The sequence below is a fragment of the Gobio gobio genome (genome assembly GCF_949357685.1).
Source record: "Gobio gobio genome assembly, chromosome: 9".
NCBI lineage: Eukaryota > Metazoa > Chordata > Actinopteri > Cypriniformes > Gobionidae > Gobio > Gobio gobio.
In genome coordinates this window covers 23,601,002-23,619,501 of record NC_137115.1, presented here as the reverse complement: position 1 = coordinate 23,619,501, position 18,500 = coordinate 23,601,002, and the positions used below count along the sequence as shown (strand labels likewise).

Here is an 18,500-nt window from a genome sequence, read left to right as displayed (position 1 = left end):
CTTAGTTTGGGACACTAGTCAAGGTCTTTTACCTTGGCTGTATGAGAACACTCCACACAGGAGGCTGTTTAATCATGTTAGATTGAATGTAAAGTGGGGAGAGTTGGTCAGCTGATTTATCTGAAAGATTGGTGAGATTTCTAACTTGTAGAGCCTTTTCTGTATTATCAGCACAAGTAAGAGACAATTGTAATAAAATAGATTTTATTAACAAAAGATAAACATGAATAACTAACACCACTACTAAATTAATACAATGAATGATAAAGGAATCAAGTGCAAGATACATAAAATACATGTGATTAAGTTGAGTGTGGCTATGGAAGAGTTGCGTTATCTTATGGAAAGATAAACTGTTGTTTCTCTGAAACTAAGGTGAAGAACCTTATTATGCATCAAACAAATAACGAAAGATTATTTGTTATTAACTAGCATCTAGGGATGCACGATATTATCGGCACGACATCGGAATCGGCCGATAAATGCATAAAATATAAAAATCGGCATCGGCTGATATGAAAAAATTATGCCGATATGCCTTGCCGATATGATAACGTGTTGATACGAGCCTGCAATAACTCACATGTGCAAGGACTACTATAGTGATAAGATCATGTCAGCCGTGTGGTCATTCTTGAAGCAAAAACAAGCACATACATTGCATGTATGGTTATTTATATTGACCGTTTTTAAATACTGCCTTGAATTTGTGAATGTACAGAAGGACGTGACCGACAACATAGGGTTGCCGGGTTTTCACAACAAAACTAGCCAAAAACAATCGAATCGCGCGCAGCAGCCTCCACAGCAGCAGAAGCCTCCTCCAGGTCCTAGTGCCCGTCAATAAAATGTTATATGTAGAGGGGGGCGCTGTTGTTACAGTAATAAAATGAAAAGTAGAATACACAAATAAATTGAAGTTACTTTTTTCTGAATAAATAAAGCAGTAATGATGTCATATCACAAACATGACACTGTTTCAAATTAAATACTTGTATATACAGTTTATTAATCTGTAATAAAATTTTATGAAATGGATGATGAAAAATAATCCAAGGAGCACTAAAATAATTGTATATTTTTTTATTTGAAGCTAAAGACAGCATCAACTGATGCCATGCCACCCCCACATAGGCACAAACATTAAATCCAAAAATAAAATATTTAGATTACAACTGAATCTGTCTGGGATGAAAAATCACTGACTTTATTATTATTATTTTTAGAGAAAATATACTCTTATTATAAAATTAACTTTATTAACATTTATTTATCTTTAACAAGTATCCTTTTAGCAAGGAGACATCAGAAATCTGAAACCAGAATGAAAAAAAAATGTTTTTGCTCAAAATGGTGTTGTTTCCAAACAAAGGGAAAAAATAAACATATATCGATATCGGCATCGGCCAAAATGAGTTGAAAAATATCGGCATATCGAATATCGGCAAAAATCCAATATTGTGCATCCCTACTAGCATCAGTTAAATTACCTCTAATGTAAATTAGAAAATCATATACTGATAATATACAACAATGCCATGGTTTCGGGAAAGAGGTTTGGTTAAATGATAATTACGTTCCACGTGGTTGAGTAAGCAGTCAGATGGAGGTGACTTCTTCCACTGGTTGTGCCAGGTGACAATGCAGTGAGAAAGGAGCTGGAATCCGTTTCAACAGTCTTGAACACGAAGATCTGTGGGATGCTGATCTCCTGGAACACCAAAGAGTCCTAAAATCTGGAACACGCAGATGAGGCCCTGAAGTGGGTGCAGAAGGTCCTTAATCTGGAACACGCAGATGAGGCCCTGAAGTGAAGGTTTGCTCGCCTGAGCTTAACCTTGTTGCAAATGTCTCTGTGTGTCTTCTGACTCTGTGGCTCAGACACTCAGGACTTGGTCAATCCGCTTTGGTCTCTCTGGCATGGAGACTCGGGACATGCTGTAGTCTCGCTGGACTAAAACTCTGAACGTAGTGGTTGTTAATGTCTCTTTCCTCACAGGCTGGAGGCTCAGAACATTGTCGTTTCTGTTGCTGCCTCACAAGCTGTAGACTCAGATCCTTGGATCTTTTGTTGTCTCTCTGGATTAACCAGAGGCTCAGAAATTGGTTGCTCTGTCACAGTCTCTCTCAAGGAGAAACTCAGAACTTGTTGAACTGTTTGTCTCTCTCAAGGAGAAACTCAGAACGTGGTGAACTGTTACAGTCTCATCCTTGCTGGGGAGACTCAGAACTTTACGGTGTATCTGTTATGTCTCTCTTGAAGGGAGACTCAGAACAAGGTGTGTCTGTTGAAAGGGTACCTTTATCCTTTTCCGAATAGGAGGAGATTGCAATTTGGCGCTTCTCCATTCCAGTGTTGCGATTGGCTGCTGGGATCAGAGGGGGTCCACAGTGAGACTCACCCTCCTTTCTCCTGTGGAACTCATTTGCATACTGTACACAGTTAGAAGTCTTTGAAGTGTCTTTAAAGTTGACCAATGCATTTCTCACTTTCCAAACCACCATCAGAATACCCTTGGCAATATTCTAAACAAATAGAAACCAAACATGATGGGAAAAGATTGAACTGTTCATTCATTTGTTCATTAACAGCTGATTATGTGTAAGATGTTGCATTACAAATAGCTGTCACTGAGAATACTTATTTCTCTGAATAAGTATGAAATGGATGTGTGTAGTTTACATCAGTCTTAAGGTTTCCAAACATAGTTATGAATGGATTTAGATGGATCATTGTGGTCTTTGTTTCACCCACTACTGCTAAGGTCCTGTGGAATTTTTATGGCAGTCATAGACCAGGACACTAAGGATTTGGGTGAAGGGCAGAAACTGCATGTGGACCAATGAGATGTCTCGTCCTTCCTGGGCTTGGTACAAGAGTTCTTCTTATTGCCCTCTAAGAGGTGTCTGGATGTTGTCCTAGCATTTTTATCTGATGGCGTTGGAAAGTTTGTTTGTGTCAGTCCACCATGATCCAATCAAAACGAAGCAAACCTTTGTCCACTGTTATGGACAGAGAGGGGCCCGGCCATAAACTGGGCCATGGAATGTGCTGTCCACTACAGCTGTTTAATGTTTGATGATCGCGTTGTTTCACATTTACATAAGCAATCTTTTATCACTTGTTTCTCCTTCTTCACCTGTATTTTGATCCGGAAATTCTGTAGTAGAAGATGCGTAATAGTGCCTTCTACCGTACAACAGTGAACACCTGGATAGCCAGAAAATTCAGTCAATGGCGGGGAAAGATTTGAAGTAAATTCTTATGTACACTATCAGTGGACTAGCCTACACAAAAATTTGGATACTCAGAATTAGGAACAAATCTGTTTTCTTTATAAATCAATATTTTCAAACAATGTAAGTTTATAAGACAGTATGAAAAAACTGTGTGAAAAAAGTATTTAAAGCTGCAGTCCGTAACTTTTTGCGCTCTAGCGGTTAATAAACAGAACTGCATGAGTCTTGCGGAAAAACATTGCAGCCGGAGCTTCTTCTCTCTGTTTATGTCTATGGCGAGTAACGCAGGGACTGTGCTCCTCCGCAGAGGTTCCTACCAGACCGGTCTGAAATAGTCCCAATATAAACACTTATTATAAGTGTACCATTATGATTCAGGGTAAGACAAAAACACGGTTTGGAAAATGCATTCAATCGTGAACACAAAAAAAGTTACGAACAGCAGCTTTAATAGGCGACTCAATCATTAAGCACAACTACAAGCCAAGTATAGTTAGAATACTTAATTATACTTTAAACTATATCTTGATCAAAAGATTGAGTACAAGTATAGGCCAAATATACTTGGACTTTTTCTGTCAGTATAAACCAAGTATACATAGTGTAATTTTTTGTATATTTCAGAGAAGTACATACAAAGTAGACTGAAAGTATACTTTTTTATTTTTTTATTTAAAAGAAGTATATTAATAGCACCAGGGTTTTTCCTGGGTCAAAAATGGTCTTCGGTGGTGGCTGACAGACATGGTCATCCATACACACACACACACACGCGCGCACGCACAGTAAAAAAGTTCCCTACCCACGTGATCTGCAAGTGCAATACTGACAAAACATTTTAAATAAATTCAAAGAAAATATGTAATTTTTGCTTCTCTTATTTTGATACCTTGATGTGTTTTTGTTCCTCATTTTTACACTATTTACTGATAGTTGTTTTGGTATAAAATCATATCAATATTAAAAAGTAGTATTAAAAAATGAACAAATAGCCTAATTTTCTGCTATATACAATTTCATAAAATTATCAGCTAGCTAACCACAACTTTGTTCTGGGTTCACTCCAGTCTAAACTAAATGATTTTAGGCTATTTATTTTACTACACATTGTCCAAATAAATAAGCTGAAAGACTGTGGATGATTAAAGCTAATTCTTACTATCCACTCTTGCTAAAGTGGGTAAGCACACTTGTGTTCTCATTTCAAGTGTTCTGAGTAAATGATTCAACTGATTCGTGAGTTCAGTGTTGGACTGATCCGTTCTAACCAGTCGTTAAAATGATTCGGTTCAAAGGAGTCATAATGTGGCGAATCGGACATTGGCTGACGCGCTGTGTGCGAATCCCTTCTGTTAGAACATCGCGAAAGATTTGTCAACACACAGAAAACACTTCATAACCGGATAGGATTTGTTTCACGTTTATTGAAAGTATGGTTTATGTCAGCTGGTCAGAGAATCAGTCAATGTTTTTTGAGCGCATTTCACACCCAGCGGTAATTAAAGGAAAACATCGTCTGATAGCGCCACGTGCAACATGGATTCGGTCTTCCGACCTTTTGATTTTGATTAACGTAATATGTGAAATATTAGAAAGCTAAGAATGCTTATTTTGAAGACAGAGAGCGTGCGAGCGGGGGAGGAGCTCACTGGTCGTTCTCTCTGACACTCAGTTAACGCAAGGGCAGCGGTCATCTATTCTACATCACTCCTAAATCACAATAACTCATCAAATAAGGCTTTGGCGGGACAACAATTTGTTTTGGCGGCCGCCAAAAATTTTTCAATGTAGGAAAAACCCTGAGCACACTTGAATGCATTTCTTTTTCGTAGGGGTCAATAACTGTGTAAAGTAAATTTATTATGAAATAAGTCCATTTCAGCTATAAGCAGTGCTACTGAAAACAGTAGTGTGGTTATTCAGCTCAGTTCAGTTCAAGTTTTGTTCTCAACTGATAGTGTCAGTGCAGTTTAATCAGTAATTTTTCTGGATATGAAGTGTCCCCATCTAAGAAAACTGAAGGAACCCATATATATCCAAAGCTCTAGTTGATTAGAAGGGTTTGAAGGGTTAGTTCACCCAAAAATGAAAATTCTGTCATTAATTACTCACCCTCATGTCGTCCGACACCCGTAAGACCTCCGTTCATATTCGGAACACAAATGAAGATATTTTTGTTGAAAGCTGATGGCTGAGAAAGGCTTCAGATAGGCCTCCATTGGCATTCAGTACATTTACACTCCCAAGACCCATAAAAGGCACTTAAAACGTCGTTACAAAGTCCATCTTACCACAGTGGCTCTACAATAATTTTACGATGCGACGAAAATAGTTTTTGTGTGCAAAAAAAAATCTAAGTAACACCTTTATCCAACTTGTTCTTGTCTTCCGTGTGTGCCTCCAGGACGCATACGCGAGAATATGACGTAGCGCCGGCGTTTTTTAATTTTTAACACAGAACAGAAAATGTAAAACACTACTCTCGTGTCTTTTGCTTGTTCAGTGTGCAGTAGAGTGTACATGAGTTTGTCACATGTACATGTATGTGCAGAAATACACCACATATACAGTATGTAATATGCACAACTTATTAATTTTACACATTTATGGAACTGTACTGAGTTCTGAATAATGACACTATTGGCTTGGGTCAGCATGGGCACCCTGACCGGTCATCCCCATACGCAACAAACTGTGATGCACGGTATATTCTGACACCTTTCTATCAGAACCAGCATTAACTTTTTGAGCCATTTGGGCCAGCCTTCACTCCCCATGTTCATCAATTAGCCTTGGCCTCCCATGACCCTGTCGCCGGTTCACCACTGTTCCTTCCTTGGACCATTTTTGATAGATACTGACCATTGCATACCGGAAACACCCCAGAAGAGCTGCAGTTTTGGAGATGCTCTGACCCAGTTGTCTAGCCATCACAATTTGGCCCATGCCAAACTAGTTAGCCCATTTTTCCTGCTTCTAACAGGACAAAATGGTCACTTGCTCCGTAATATATCCCACCCACTAACAGGTGCCTTGATGAAGAGATAATCAGTGTAATTCACTTCACCTGTCAGTGGTCATAATGTTATGTCTAATCGGTGTATATATATGTGTATATATGGTGTGAAAAAGTGTTTGTCCCCTTGTTAAATATGGTCAAAGATGGCTGTAAAAAATAAATCTGCATTGTTAACTTTTGATATATTATTTAAAAAAAAAAGCAAAAATCTAACCTTTCATTGGGCGGCAGTGGCTCAGTGGTTCATGTAGGTTGTCTACAAACCGGAAGGTTGGTGGTTCGATCCCCGGTTCCACCTGACCAAGTGTCGAGGTGTCCATGAGCAAGACACCTAACCCCAGCTGCTCCCGACGAGCTGGATGGCGCCTTGCATGGCTGACACCGCCATCGGTGTATGAATGAGTGTGTGAATGGGTGAATGTGAGGCAAAAATGTAAAGCGCTTTGGATGCCCGTAGGTCTGTTAAAAGCGCTATATAAATGCAGTCCATTTACCATTTACCATTGAAGTAAAAGAATTGAAAGTGGGGGGGGGGGGGGGGGGGGAATCACATTATGAAAGTGGGGGGGGGGAATCACATTATGAAAGTGGGGGGGGGGAATCACATTATGAAAGTGGGGGGGGGGGGATCACATTATGAAATATATTTCTCCACGTTGGGAACAATTATTTGCCCCTTTTATTAAATACTTTGTGCAACTTCCTTTTTCCAAGATAACAGTCAAGTCTCCTTTATTTATATAGTGCTTTTTACAATGCGAATGTTTCAAAACAGCTTCACAGTGTTAAACAGGAAAATATTGCAACATAATTTGATTTGGCTGTACAGCAGTTCTGGAGAAAACAGTGATATCATCCTGTTCAGTTAAATTATCATAATGCGGGCAGATCAGTAGTATAGTTGAATATTTAGTGTCCCCAACTGAGCAAGCCAAAAGCCAGAGGCAACAGAGGCGACAGTAAACCTCGAGATAAACAGAGAGACTAATAATAAATAGAGAGCTAATAATGTTCTCTAGCATAGATTTCATTCTTTTTATGATGTACATCAGGTGTTATGGGAAGTGTTCCCGGTTCCGGCTCACCTAGCTAATGCAGCCTAAAACAATCATTTAACTGATTTGAATAATGTAAATTGATAATGTTCTTTGTGTATGCCATAGTAAAGAGATGTGTTTTAATCTAGATTTAATCTGATGGGTGTCTGCTTCCCGAATAATACTAGGAAGACTGTTCCACAGTTTAGGTGCTAAATAGGAAAAGGATCAACCGCCTGCAGTTGATTTTGATACATTTACATTATACATTTATGCATTTGGCAGACGCTTTTATCCAAAGCGACTTACATTGCATTCAAGTTACACATTTTGTCATTTCTTGCTTTCCCTGGGAATCGAACCCATGACCTTGGCGTTGTTAGTGCCACGATCTACTGTTTGAGCTACAGGAAAGCCTATTTTGATATTCTAGGTATTATCAACTGGCCAGAGTTTTGAGACCGCTATAGACGTGATGGAGTATAATGCGTTAAGAGCTCGCTCAAGTACAGGGGAGGTAAACCATTTAGTGCTTTGTAAGTAATTAGCAAGATTTTAAAATGTATACGATGTTTAATAGGGAGCCAGTGCAGTGTTGACAGAACCGGGCTAATATGATCATACTTCCTGGTTCTTGTAAGAACTCGAGCTGCTGCGCTTGGAAGTTTATTTATTTAGCGAGCAGGGCATCCACCATAGAGCATTACAATAATCTAGCCTTGAGGTCATGAACGCATTAACTAACTGTTCAGCATTTTGCATTGAAAGCTTGTGCTCTAATTTAGATATATTTTTAAGATGGTAGAATGTAGTTTTACAGATGCTAGAAATGTGGCTTTCAAATGAAAGATTGGTATCAAAGAGCACACGCAGGTACCTAACTGACGACGAGGACTTGACAGAGCAGCCATCAAGTGTTACCTGTCAAAAGTTTGGAATCATTTACATTTTTTAAGTCTCTTCTGCTCACCAAGGCTGCATTTATTGTATTAAAAATACAAAAAAAGCTGTAATATTGTGAAATATTATTAAAATGTAAAATAACTGTTTTCTATGTGAATATATATTTTAAAATGTAATTTATTCTTGTGATCAAAGCTAAATGTTCAGCTTCATTACTCCAGTCTTACAAAAAACAGTATTATTGTGAAATATTTACAATTTAAAATAACTTTTTTCGATTTTAATATATTTTAAAATGCAAATTATTTATCTGATTCAAAGCTGAATTTTCAGCATCATTACTCCAATCTTTAGAGTCACATGATCCTTCAGAAATCATTCCAATATGCCGATTTGCTGCTCAAGAAACATTTATGATTGTTATTATCAATGTTGAAAACAGTTGTGTACAGTTTTTTCAGGATTATTTAATGAATAGAAAGTTCAAAAGAACAGCATTTATCTGAAGTATAAAGCTTTTGCAATATTATCATGTATATACTGTCACTTGATCAATTTAATGCATCATTGCTGAATAAATGTATTAATTTCTTTAAGTTATTTCCCCCAAAAAATATATATATATTACCGACCCAAAACTTTTGAATGGTAGTACAATATTACAAAAGCATTCTATTTCAGATAAATACTGTTCTTGTGAACTTTCTATTCATCAAAGAATCCCAATTTTTTTTTACACAACTGCTTTTAATATTGATAATAGTCATAAATGTTTCTTGAGCAGCAAATCGGCATATAAGAATGATTTCTGAAGGATCATGTGATACTGAAGACTGGAGTAATGAAGCTGAAAATTTAGCTTTGATCACAAGATATTTTAAAAAATATATTCACATAGAAAACAGTTATTTTAAATATTTAAATTAAGTTATTTAAATTAACATAAATGCAGCCTTGGTGAGCAGAAGAGACTTCTTTAAAAACATTAAAAAATCTTAATGATTCCAAACTTTTGGCTGGTAGTGTACATGCAGCTGTTTTTTGTCCAATAATTAAAAATTCAGTTTTTTCAGAATTAAGTTGCAGGAAATTACTAGTCATCCAATTTTTTATATCAGCTATGCATTCAGTCAATCTTGTGAATTGGTAAGTTTCGTCGGGGTGCAAAGAAATATAGCGTATCAGCATAACAGTGAAAACAAACTTCCTAAAAACCATGCTTCCTAATGATATCTCCCAAGGGTAGCATGTACAGGGTGAAAAGCATCGGTCCTAGCACTGAGCCTTGCGGTACTCCAGATAAGTATGATTTAAACCAAGCATGCATAATTTGAGTCTATTCAAAAGAATGTTGTGGTCGATATCGAATGCAGCGCTAAGATCGAGTAATACTAATAGCGAGATACAACCACGATGATGATAAGAGTAAATCATGTAACTTAAATGAGAGCAGTCTCAGTACTATGATACTGTCTAAATCCTGACTGGAAACTGGGTTTCTTACTATAAAGGAGCATAGTTGTGAAGACACTGCCTTTTCTAGTATTCTTGACAGAAAGGGTATATTTGAGATTGGCCTGTAACTGACTAATTCTGAAGGATCAAGTTGTGTTTTTTTAATAAGAGGTCTAATAATAGCCAGCTTAAAAGTTTTCGGTACATATCCTAATGACAAAGATGAATTAATGATATTAAGAAGGGGATCTATGACATCTGGAAGCATCTCTTTTAGTAGCTTAGTCTGTATAGGGTCGAGCATACAGGTTGATTTAACGAGTTTAGCCAATTCTTCTTCTCCTATAGCAGTGAATGAATGGAATTTTTCCATTGTCTGATGTGATACTGTAGTACATGGTTGCATAGTTATAATTTTTCCCCTAATATTATCAATCTTGCACATAAAGAAGTTCATAAACGTCAGAAGTTGAAACTTTATTTCTTGTTCATGTAGCCACTGTATTAAATACATTTCAAATAAACTTTGCAGCCTTGGTTAAATTAAGTATACATGATACTAGATAATGATCTGAGATGTCATCGCTCTGCTGCAGAATTTCAACGGTATCAATATTTATGTGACAATATTAGGTCTAAAGTATGATTACGATGATGAGTGGGTCCTGACACATGTTGCCTAAGTTTAGAATGTCTCTAAATAACAATCCCAATGTGTCTTTTCCATTATCTACATGGATATTAAAGGGGTACTTCAGCGCTGGAAAGATGCATGTGTATTTAAATTTGGGTCATTTATGTAGTAGAAATTTAAAATTATTTTTGAAGTTGGTGCCTTCTAGACTGAGAACAGCCAGAAAATGTATTTTTGGCTCATATGGATGAAAGACAACAACTCCCAGAATGCACTTGCTTCGCTGCCCTACGAGGCCACTCCCAGGCCACGCCTACCGGTTACATCTCTTGCCCACCACGGCATCACCCCTAGTAGTGGGAAGTTCGGATCATTTTACTGACTCTGATCTTTGAGTCTCGTTCAGCAAAATGAACTAATCTTTTTTCGAGTCATTTCGTTAATTTCAGAAAAATATAATTAAAATGACATGTTAAATAGCCCAACCCATCTAGTACTTATGAAAATGTTGATTACATTTGTAAAACTAAATAAAAATAAACTATAGGGTACTGCAACCAAAGCCAAATGACAAGAAACTGAAACGTTTAATTAATTGATTAGTTGTTGGGTCAGGCTATTGCAGTCTAACTCTGTTAGTTCACCTCACCTCCTGATCCGAGACATTCTTTCTTTTGCAACTTCATATTTATCACGTTTGTTCTCCGCCTCTCGTGTCTTCGAACTCCTCAAAACGTTGTCGAATGTCGACTCGTCTGTGTGTGACTCTGATCTGGGGCTGGGCCGGGCCATGTGACACAGGTCCGGGAACAGAATGATTAGTTCATCTTTCGAGTCTCGAGTTCGGGTTTGAGTCTTTCCTTCTTCCTGTCAGTCCCATAGAGTCTATGCTGTCAGTAGCGGAAACAGAAAAGATTAGTTCTTACGAGTCTTTCGGGTTTGAGTCTTTCGTTCTTCCTGTCAGTCCCATAGAGTCTATGCTGTCAGTAGCGGAAACAGAAAAGATTAGTTCTTACGAGTCTTTCGGGTTTGACGTTTGAGTCATTCGTTCTTTTGCCACGTGACCTGTCACTGTATTGAACACTAGTTCACAACCTTTTTACTAACAAGCACGTAGTTATTTTTTTATTTTATTTTAATTTTTTATATATATATATAATTCTCAGTTAATATCAGACATAAACAAATATGGGAAATATATTGACTATTCAAGTCTAACATCACAAATTCAAGTCAATTAGACTATTACTCATTTTGAATCATATAGCACAAACACACACACACACACATACATACATACATATATATATAGATATAGATATAGATATAGATATATATGTGTGTGTGTGTGTGTGTGTGTGTAATATGTTTTTGTATAGGTGCTATAGGCCTATAAGCTATGTTACAAAGGTTTAGGTAACATTTTTAAACTGATTTTTATTCATTAATAACACAAGGACAAAAAAATAATAATATAACTCAATAGAGAAAAATAAAATACAGTTGATTCAAACCGAGTAATAGTCTAATTGACTTGAATTTGTGATGTTAAAAAATAAAGAATAAAAATAAATAATAACTGCGTGCTTGTTAGTAAAAAGGTTGTGAACTAGTGTTCAATACAATGACAAGTCACGTGGCAAAAGAACGAATGACTCAAACGTCAAACCCGAAAGACTCGTAAGAACTAATCTTTTCCGTTTCCGTTACTGACAGCATAGACTCTATGGGACTGACAGGAAGAACGAAAGACTCAAACCCAAACTCGAGACTCGAAAGATGAACTAATAATTTTTGTTCTTCACAGTACAGGTTTAGCGTAATGCGCATGCGCAGTCAACACAAAATGAACGAATCACTCAAGGAGACAACTCGGTAGTCCCGAGTCATATTAAAGATTCGTTCAAAATGAACGAATCGTTCATGAACGACACATCACACTGTCATTTTCATTTTTATAGTTATAAAATCATTTAGTTCAGTTAGAGAACAGTGTGTGCACCAAACCCATATTAAGTGTTAGCTGCCAAAAAGGTATTATTTTCTATCTGAGTTTTGATTTCTAAGTGATCAATTTATGTATGTGTTTTTACACATTATCATTGGGTGTAGTTAATCAGTAAATGAGTGTGGCATTTAAATGGCAGTGTTTTCAAAATGAAACACAAGAGCTGTTAGTTTTGAGTGATGTATCTAATGTAGAGAATTGTGTTGAGAGTTTTGCAAAAAGTGTGTTTTACAATAGCAAACTGTGTTTAAAGCACGTAATGTGCTTATATTTTTTGCAGACTTACTCTAAAGATTAGGTCCATAAGTGAGTGGGCCTGAAGTTCCATTTTTAGTGTCTAAGCAATTTAAAAAAAACTGTAATACACTGTACATTTGCACATTTGTGATGACAAATGTGCGAATGAAAGTCGCACATTTGTAAATGTGAATTAAGTGACAAAATACTTTTTGGGGAAACTGTATACATCTTCTGTAAATATTTATAATATTGATTATTGAACATGCTCTAATCAAGAGTTTTGAGTTGTTACTTATTGCCATTGAATCAGGGGGGAAACGTGATGAAGATCTCATTCTGCCAATCAATTCATCCCTCAGTGTGACACTGCATCAGGAACAGGTGACTGATAGTCCCTATATTATTAGCCCTGTCAGCATCTTTCACTGTACCACAATCCATTTTAAGAGCTCCAGATTATTAGCTGAAACAACAAGTTTGCCATTATATACTATAATTGTTTCTCAGCTCAAAACAACTACAACAATTGCATGCAGCAGAAGTTTCAAGCAAGACCGCATCTGGCTGAATGGCAAGGAGGAGGATATCAGCTGCCCCAGGTTGCAGTCCTGTCTTCAGGAAAGTATGTCCCTGACTTTCAGAACATTAACATTATTAAGCACTGAGTGACAGTAGCTGTCATTGTGATATTAAACTAAAAAAAATGTAATTCACCAGTTCGACGGTTAGCTCGCAAGAGAAGGAATACTGGTGATCCAACTTCTGATGTCAGCATAGTGTCCCATAAGGTCCATATCTGCTCTGTGAATAATTTCCCCACTGCTGCTGGCCTGGCATCCTCTGCAGCAGGCTACGCCTGTCTAGGTAAGTAAAAAATAAAAATGACAAAAAATGTGCGATATTCTGTGCTCCTGATGATAATGTGAAAACCTGGGTTGTTTTAGTGTACACACTGTCACAGTTGTTCGGTGTGGAGGGTGAGCTGTCTGCAGTGGCGCGACAGGGCTCTGGCAGTGCATGCAGGAGTTTGTACGGTGGCTTTGTCCAGTGGAAGATGGGGGAACAGCCAGATGGAAAAGACAGTATCGCTCAACCAGTGGAATCTGAGTCATACTGGCCAGAGCTCAGAGTATTGATCCTAGTGGTGAGTGTGTGGATTTAACCCGTAGAATGTTAGCAGCATACATATAATGTGGATAAATGGTTATTTTTTTATTAGTTCTGTCTACTAGGATGCATGCATATATATATACAGGGAGTGCAGAATTATTAGGCACGTTGATTTTCTGATCATATTTTTTTTCCAGGCACATTTGACCAATTCCAAACCACAGTAATCCTAATAACTACTATTGATTTAGTATTTAATAATGTATAAGTGATATATAATTGTTCATGAAGGCTGGAAATGAAAATCACCTTATATTCAGGTGTGCAGAATTATTAGGCATGTTTTCTTTTACTGATAAATTGAGCCAAAAAAGAGATTTAACTCAGACTGAAAAGTCAAAAAGTATTAAATTAAAAGTATTAAAAAAACTGAAGTCTCTGAGATCCTGACACCTTGCACTTCTGGAGACTCCAGGTAGGTTGCAGCTCTGGAAAATGGTGGCGCTGGAGACTAAAGGGTTCCTGATGGTTTCACCCTTAATTCTTCACCTTAATTCTTAATTCTTTTGCGGTTAACAGGTGTCTTTTCTCCGCCACATGTTTTTGTCTGACCCTGCTGACCCAACGAGCATTTCACTGTCCAATGGTCACGCCTTAACTGCAATGTCTAGTATTGCATTAGTATTGCATCCTTCTCATGGGCATTTAATACTTTTTGACTTTTCAGTCTGAGTTAAATCTCTTTTTTGGCTCAATTTATCTGTAAAAGAAAACATGCCTAATAATTCTGCACACCTGAATATAAGGTGATTTTCATTTCCAGCCTTCATGAACAATTATATATCACTTATACATTATTAAATACTAAATCAATAGTAGTTATTAGGATTACTGTGGTTTGGAATTGGTCAAATGTGCCTGGAAAAAAAATATGATCAGAAAATCAACGTGCCTAATAATTCTGCACTCCCTGTATATATATATATATATATATATATATATATATATATATATATATATATATATATATATATATATATATATATATATATATATATATATATATATATATATATATATATATATATATATATATATATATATATATATATATATATATTAGTGGTGGGCATCGATAAAAAAAAAAAACTAATTAATCGCACTTTTTTCTGTAATTAATCGCGATTAATCGCAAGTTTTTAATATTTTAAACAATTAAACAAGTATAAACAATTTAAAGACAGCATATTTTAAATATGTGTTGTATTGTCATATTTTTATGAATGAAGGCCAGTATCACTGATACTAAAGTGTCTGTGAAACATTAATGACGTTACATTACAGTATAACTGAAAGCTCCCAATTTCAACATTTATTAGGCTTTAAAAAAAACAACTTTTAATTTAAGTGAACTTAAAACAATCTTAACATAAACCCAAAATAATACATGTTATATTTACCCATGGCCTAATGGACAAAACTGCGTCTGTCCATTATTTTCTGACAGCCATGCGGAGAGACTGGGTCGGGATTTATATAACGTTGTCTTCTGAATGTATACATGATGGCTGGATTGCGTTTACATCACACTGAGATCCGATCACAATGCATTCTCGGCTACCGCTGGACCAGGGGCCTCATTTATAAAACTTTGCATAGGATTTGCGTCAGAAGTGGCGTACGGTTGAAACATAGGACGTGCGTACGCACAGAAATATTCGGATTTATAAAACCGTGCGCACGCGCATCCTACGCAGTTTTCCCTTAATAAATCACAATCAATTCTAAATGTAGCGCAGCTTTTGCGGCTTCATGTCACACCCATAGTTGCCCATAAATATTCCGTGAAACGGCCACAAGTTAATATTCATCGATTGCGAAATCATGGCAAATACAGAGAGGAAATAAAAAAAACGTAACTTCACTCAATGTGAAGTAGAAATTATCGTTGGCGAGGTGGAAAAGAGGAGAACATTTTTTTTTGGAGGGCACAGTGTGGGCATTACTAATGGCAAAAAGGCACTTGAGTGGCAAAAGGTTGCAGACGCTGTAAATGCTGTAGCCTCACAACCTCGGACTGTGGCCGAAATAAAAAAGAAATGGTCAGACATCAAAGTCGAGGCAAAAAAGCGTCTAGCGCTCCATCGCCAGAGTGTGTCTGCCACGGGTGGGGGAGAGGGGACACCGAGCTGACCCCTCTTGATGAGAGACTAGCGGCAATTATTGGGGAATCCCTATTAATCCCTATCCCTATTATCTACGTGGAAATGGGAAATAGTTCAGTGCAAATGTAATTTCTTGCAGCTTTCTGAATGGTTGAGACGTCATATGTTATTTTATCGAAAATAAAACTAAAGGCATTTGCATGAATACCATGATTCCGTAGCTGATGAAGAAAATTTTACTATGAAAACAACTTGCCCCAGTGGACAATTAATACATCTATCTATCTATCTATCTATCTATATATCTCCCTAATTATCTATCTATCTGTCTATCTAATTGCATCTATCTGCTCCGCCAGACGGACACATTGACGAGAAAATCAGTTTTGTACATTATTTAGTTGTTTACCATATTATTTATGAGGATGAATTGCATAACATGCCAATATTATTGCAGAACATATTTCACTTTTCTTTTTTTTTTTGCATTTCTGTTGTAATTTTCGTTTGATTTTGTTTGTTTTACACTGCAGATCGATCAAACGGGTGTTCGTGTAGGCTGTTAGTAATTGTAAGACTTGCTTTGTCTTCATGTTATTTATGAGAGGCAGTATTGCCATTTCTTTTACACAACGGTCAACAGTTTAACACACTTTCACTTGTTTCTTCCATCTGCCAACGGTGTCGCCATTTCTCATTTCACCCGTTTTTGTGAGTACGCCTGGGTCAGAGCTTGCGTGAAGGACCGCACTTTTTCCCGTCAACTTTGCTTTTTATAAATACCAATTATTGCGTAGAGAGCGGTGTACGCCTTCTTCTGTGCGTACGCAACGTTTATAAATGAGGCCCCTGGACACGCTGATTGGATAACATTCCGATCAGAAGCGCGTTTACACTTGTCTTTTCAATGTGTACAGTGGCCAATGAGTGACTTTAAATAATTTTTTATTCACATATGGTCATGTTTGTTTGTTTGTTTGTTTGTTTGTTTATTTATTTTTGCAGTCCGACTTGTACACATGGCCACTTGAATCTGGCATTTAAAACAGTTGGAAAAACACACAACCGAATGCAACAGAGCACATGGTTTTGAGAGAAGTTCTTTATATTATATTAAAAACTAGCTGCAGTAAATACACAGTTAAGGCAGCTGTGATGAATATGTGCTTTGCTGGATCTTCTTATCATTTAACAGAAACTTTAATCCAAAGCAAATCATTTGTACCGCCTCCGAATGTAGTGAAAATCCTCACTAGTGACCAGTTACAGCATCTAAAAAACATACACTTTCACTCTGAGATCTTGGAAAAATGTCTATTTGTCAGCTACTCATTTATGTATCTGATATGAAGGCTTTTTCTCTCAGGTGAGTGCTGAGCAGAAGTCTGTTGGGAGCACGTCTGGAATGCATACTAGTGTGGAAACAAGTCAACTTCTGAAGGTATAAATGTTTCATAATTTCTGTTTGTTTTTACTGGGGGGTGTATTTCAGCAATAATGCTGTCTAATCTATAGAGCATTATAAATTCTTAGAACTCGGTCTATGGCAATCCTTAGAAACTAGGACAAGTATTTAAAACTGAATGTGATACACAATAGGGAGCCAGTCCAGTTTCTGAAGGATGGGAGTGATGTGAGCTGATTTTTATTTATTTTTTTCAATGTAAGGGTACAAGCAGCTGAACTAGTTTTAAGTGATTTAAGGGCTTTAGAGGGTAGGCCACAAAACAAAGAGTTACAAAAGTCCAGACACAAGGTTATAAAAGCTGGATAGCAGATTCGGCATCTTTGAGATTTAGCGAAGCTTGTAAACCGACAATGGTGCGAAGGTGGAAAAAAATAGGATTTAACAAGCTGGCTGATATGGGGTTCAAAGCATAATTTGGAATCATATAGTACCCCAAGATTCTGTATAGTGGGTGATGGATGAACTATATGAATATAGTGCATTAATGGAGAAGTCATGTTGGGAAAAGACAATGGATTTAGAGCCTACTTACTAACAGGATTTCGGTTTTGTCAGTATTCCATTTTAAGAAGGTTTGAGGCGTCCATACTTTGTGATCTTGTAATCAGGAAGTGATGGAAGTGGGAGGGAAAACAGTATTGGGCTGAAAGGTAAGAGATTTGTTTATCATCAGCGTAGCTATGGAAATTAAGACCATGCCGCTGGATGATCTGACCAACAGGAAGCATATAGATTAGAAATAGAAGTGGATCAAGATTGGATCTTTGATGTACACCACAGGAAACAGACAGAGCGAGATTTGTGTTTATTAATGCTAATAAATTGTTGCATGTCCAAGAGAATGAATATGAAGAGTCTTACACCATTCATATGTAGAAAAATATTTTTGAGAAGAACAGTTCAAATTATACAGCTGCAACGGGGTAATCAATGAAGAACCATGGGTACAACTTTACAATAAGGTTCATTAGTTAACATTAGTTAACTAGATTAGTTAACATTAACTAATAATGAACTGCACTTATAAACCATTTATTTATCTTTGTTAATGTTAATTTCAACATTTACTAATGCATTATTAAAATCTTGCAACATTAGTTAATGCACTGTAACTAACATTAACAAAGATTAACTAATGCTGAACAGAGGTGTTGTTCATGGTTGGTTCATGTTAACTAATGCATTAACTAATGTTAACTAATACAACCTTATTGTAAAGTG

At 36.8% G+C, this 18,500-nt stretch overlaps 1 protein-coding gene across 1 annotated transcript in view; it reads left to right on the top strand.

Moving 5' to 3' along the window:
• The window catches only part of mvda (mevalonate (diphospho) decarboxylase a), a 100,814-nt gene that overhangs the window by 1,705 nt on the left and 80,609 nt on the right, over positions 1–18,500 (top strand). Inside the window, exons 2-6 of the mRNA XM_079824728.1 lie at positions 12,847–12,917; positions 13,044–13,158; positions 13,254–13,400; positions 13,481–13,680; positions 17,178–17,252. Of these exons, the coding sequence (XP_079680854.1) occupies positions 12,847–12,917; positions 13,044–13,158; positions 13,254–13,400; positions 13,481–13,680; positions 17,178–17,252 (608 nt within the window). The remainder of the gene's footprint in view (positions 1–12,846; positions 12,918–13,043; positions 13,159–13,253; positions 13,401–13,480; positions 13,681–17,177; positions 17,253–18,500) is intronic.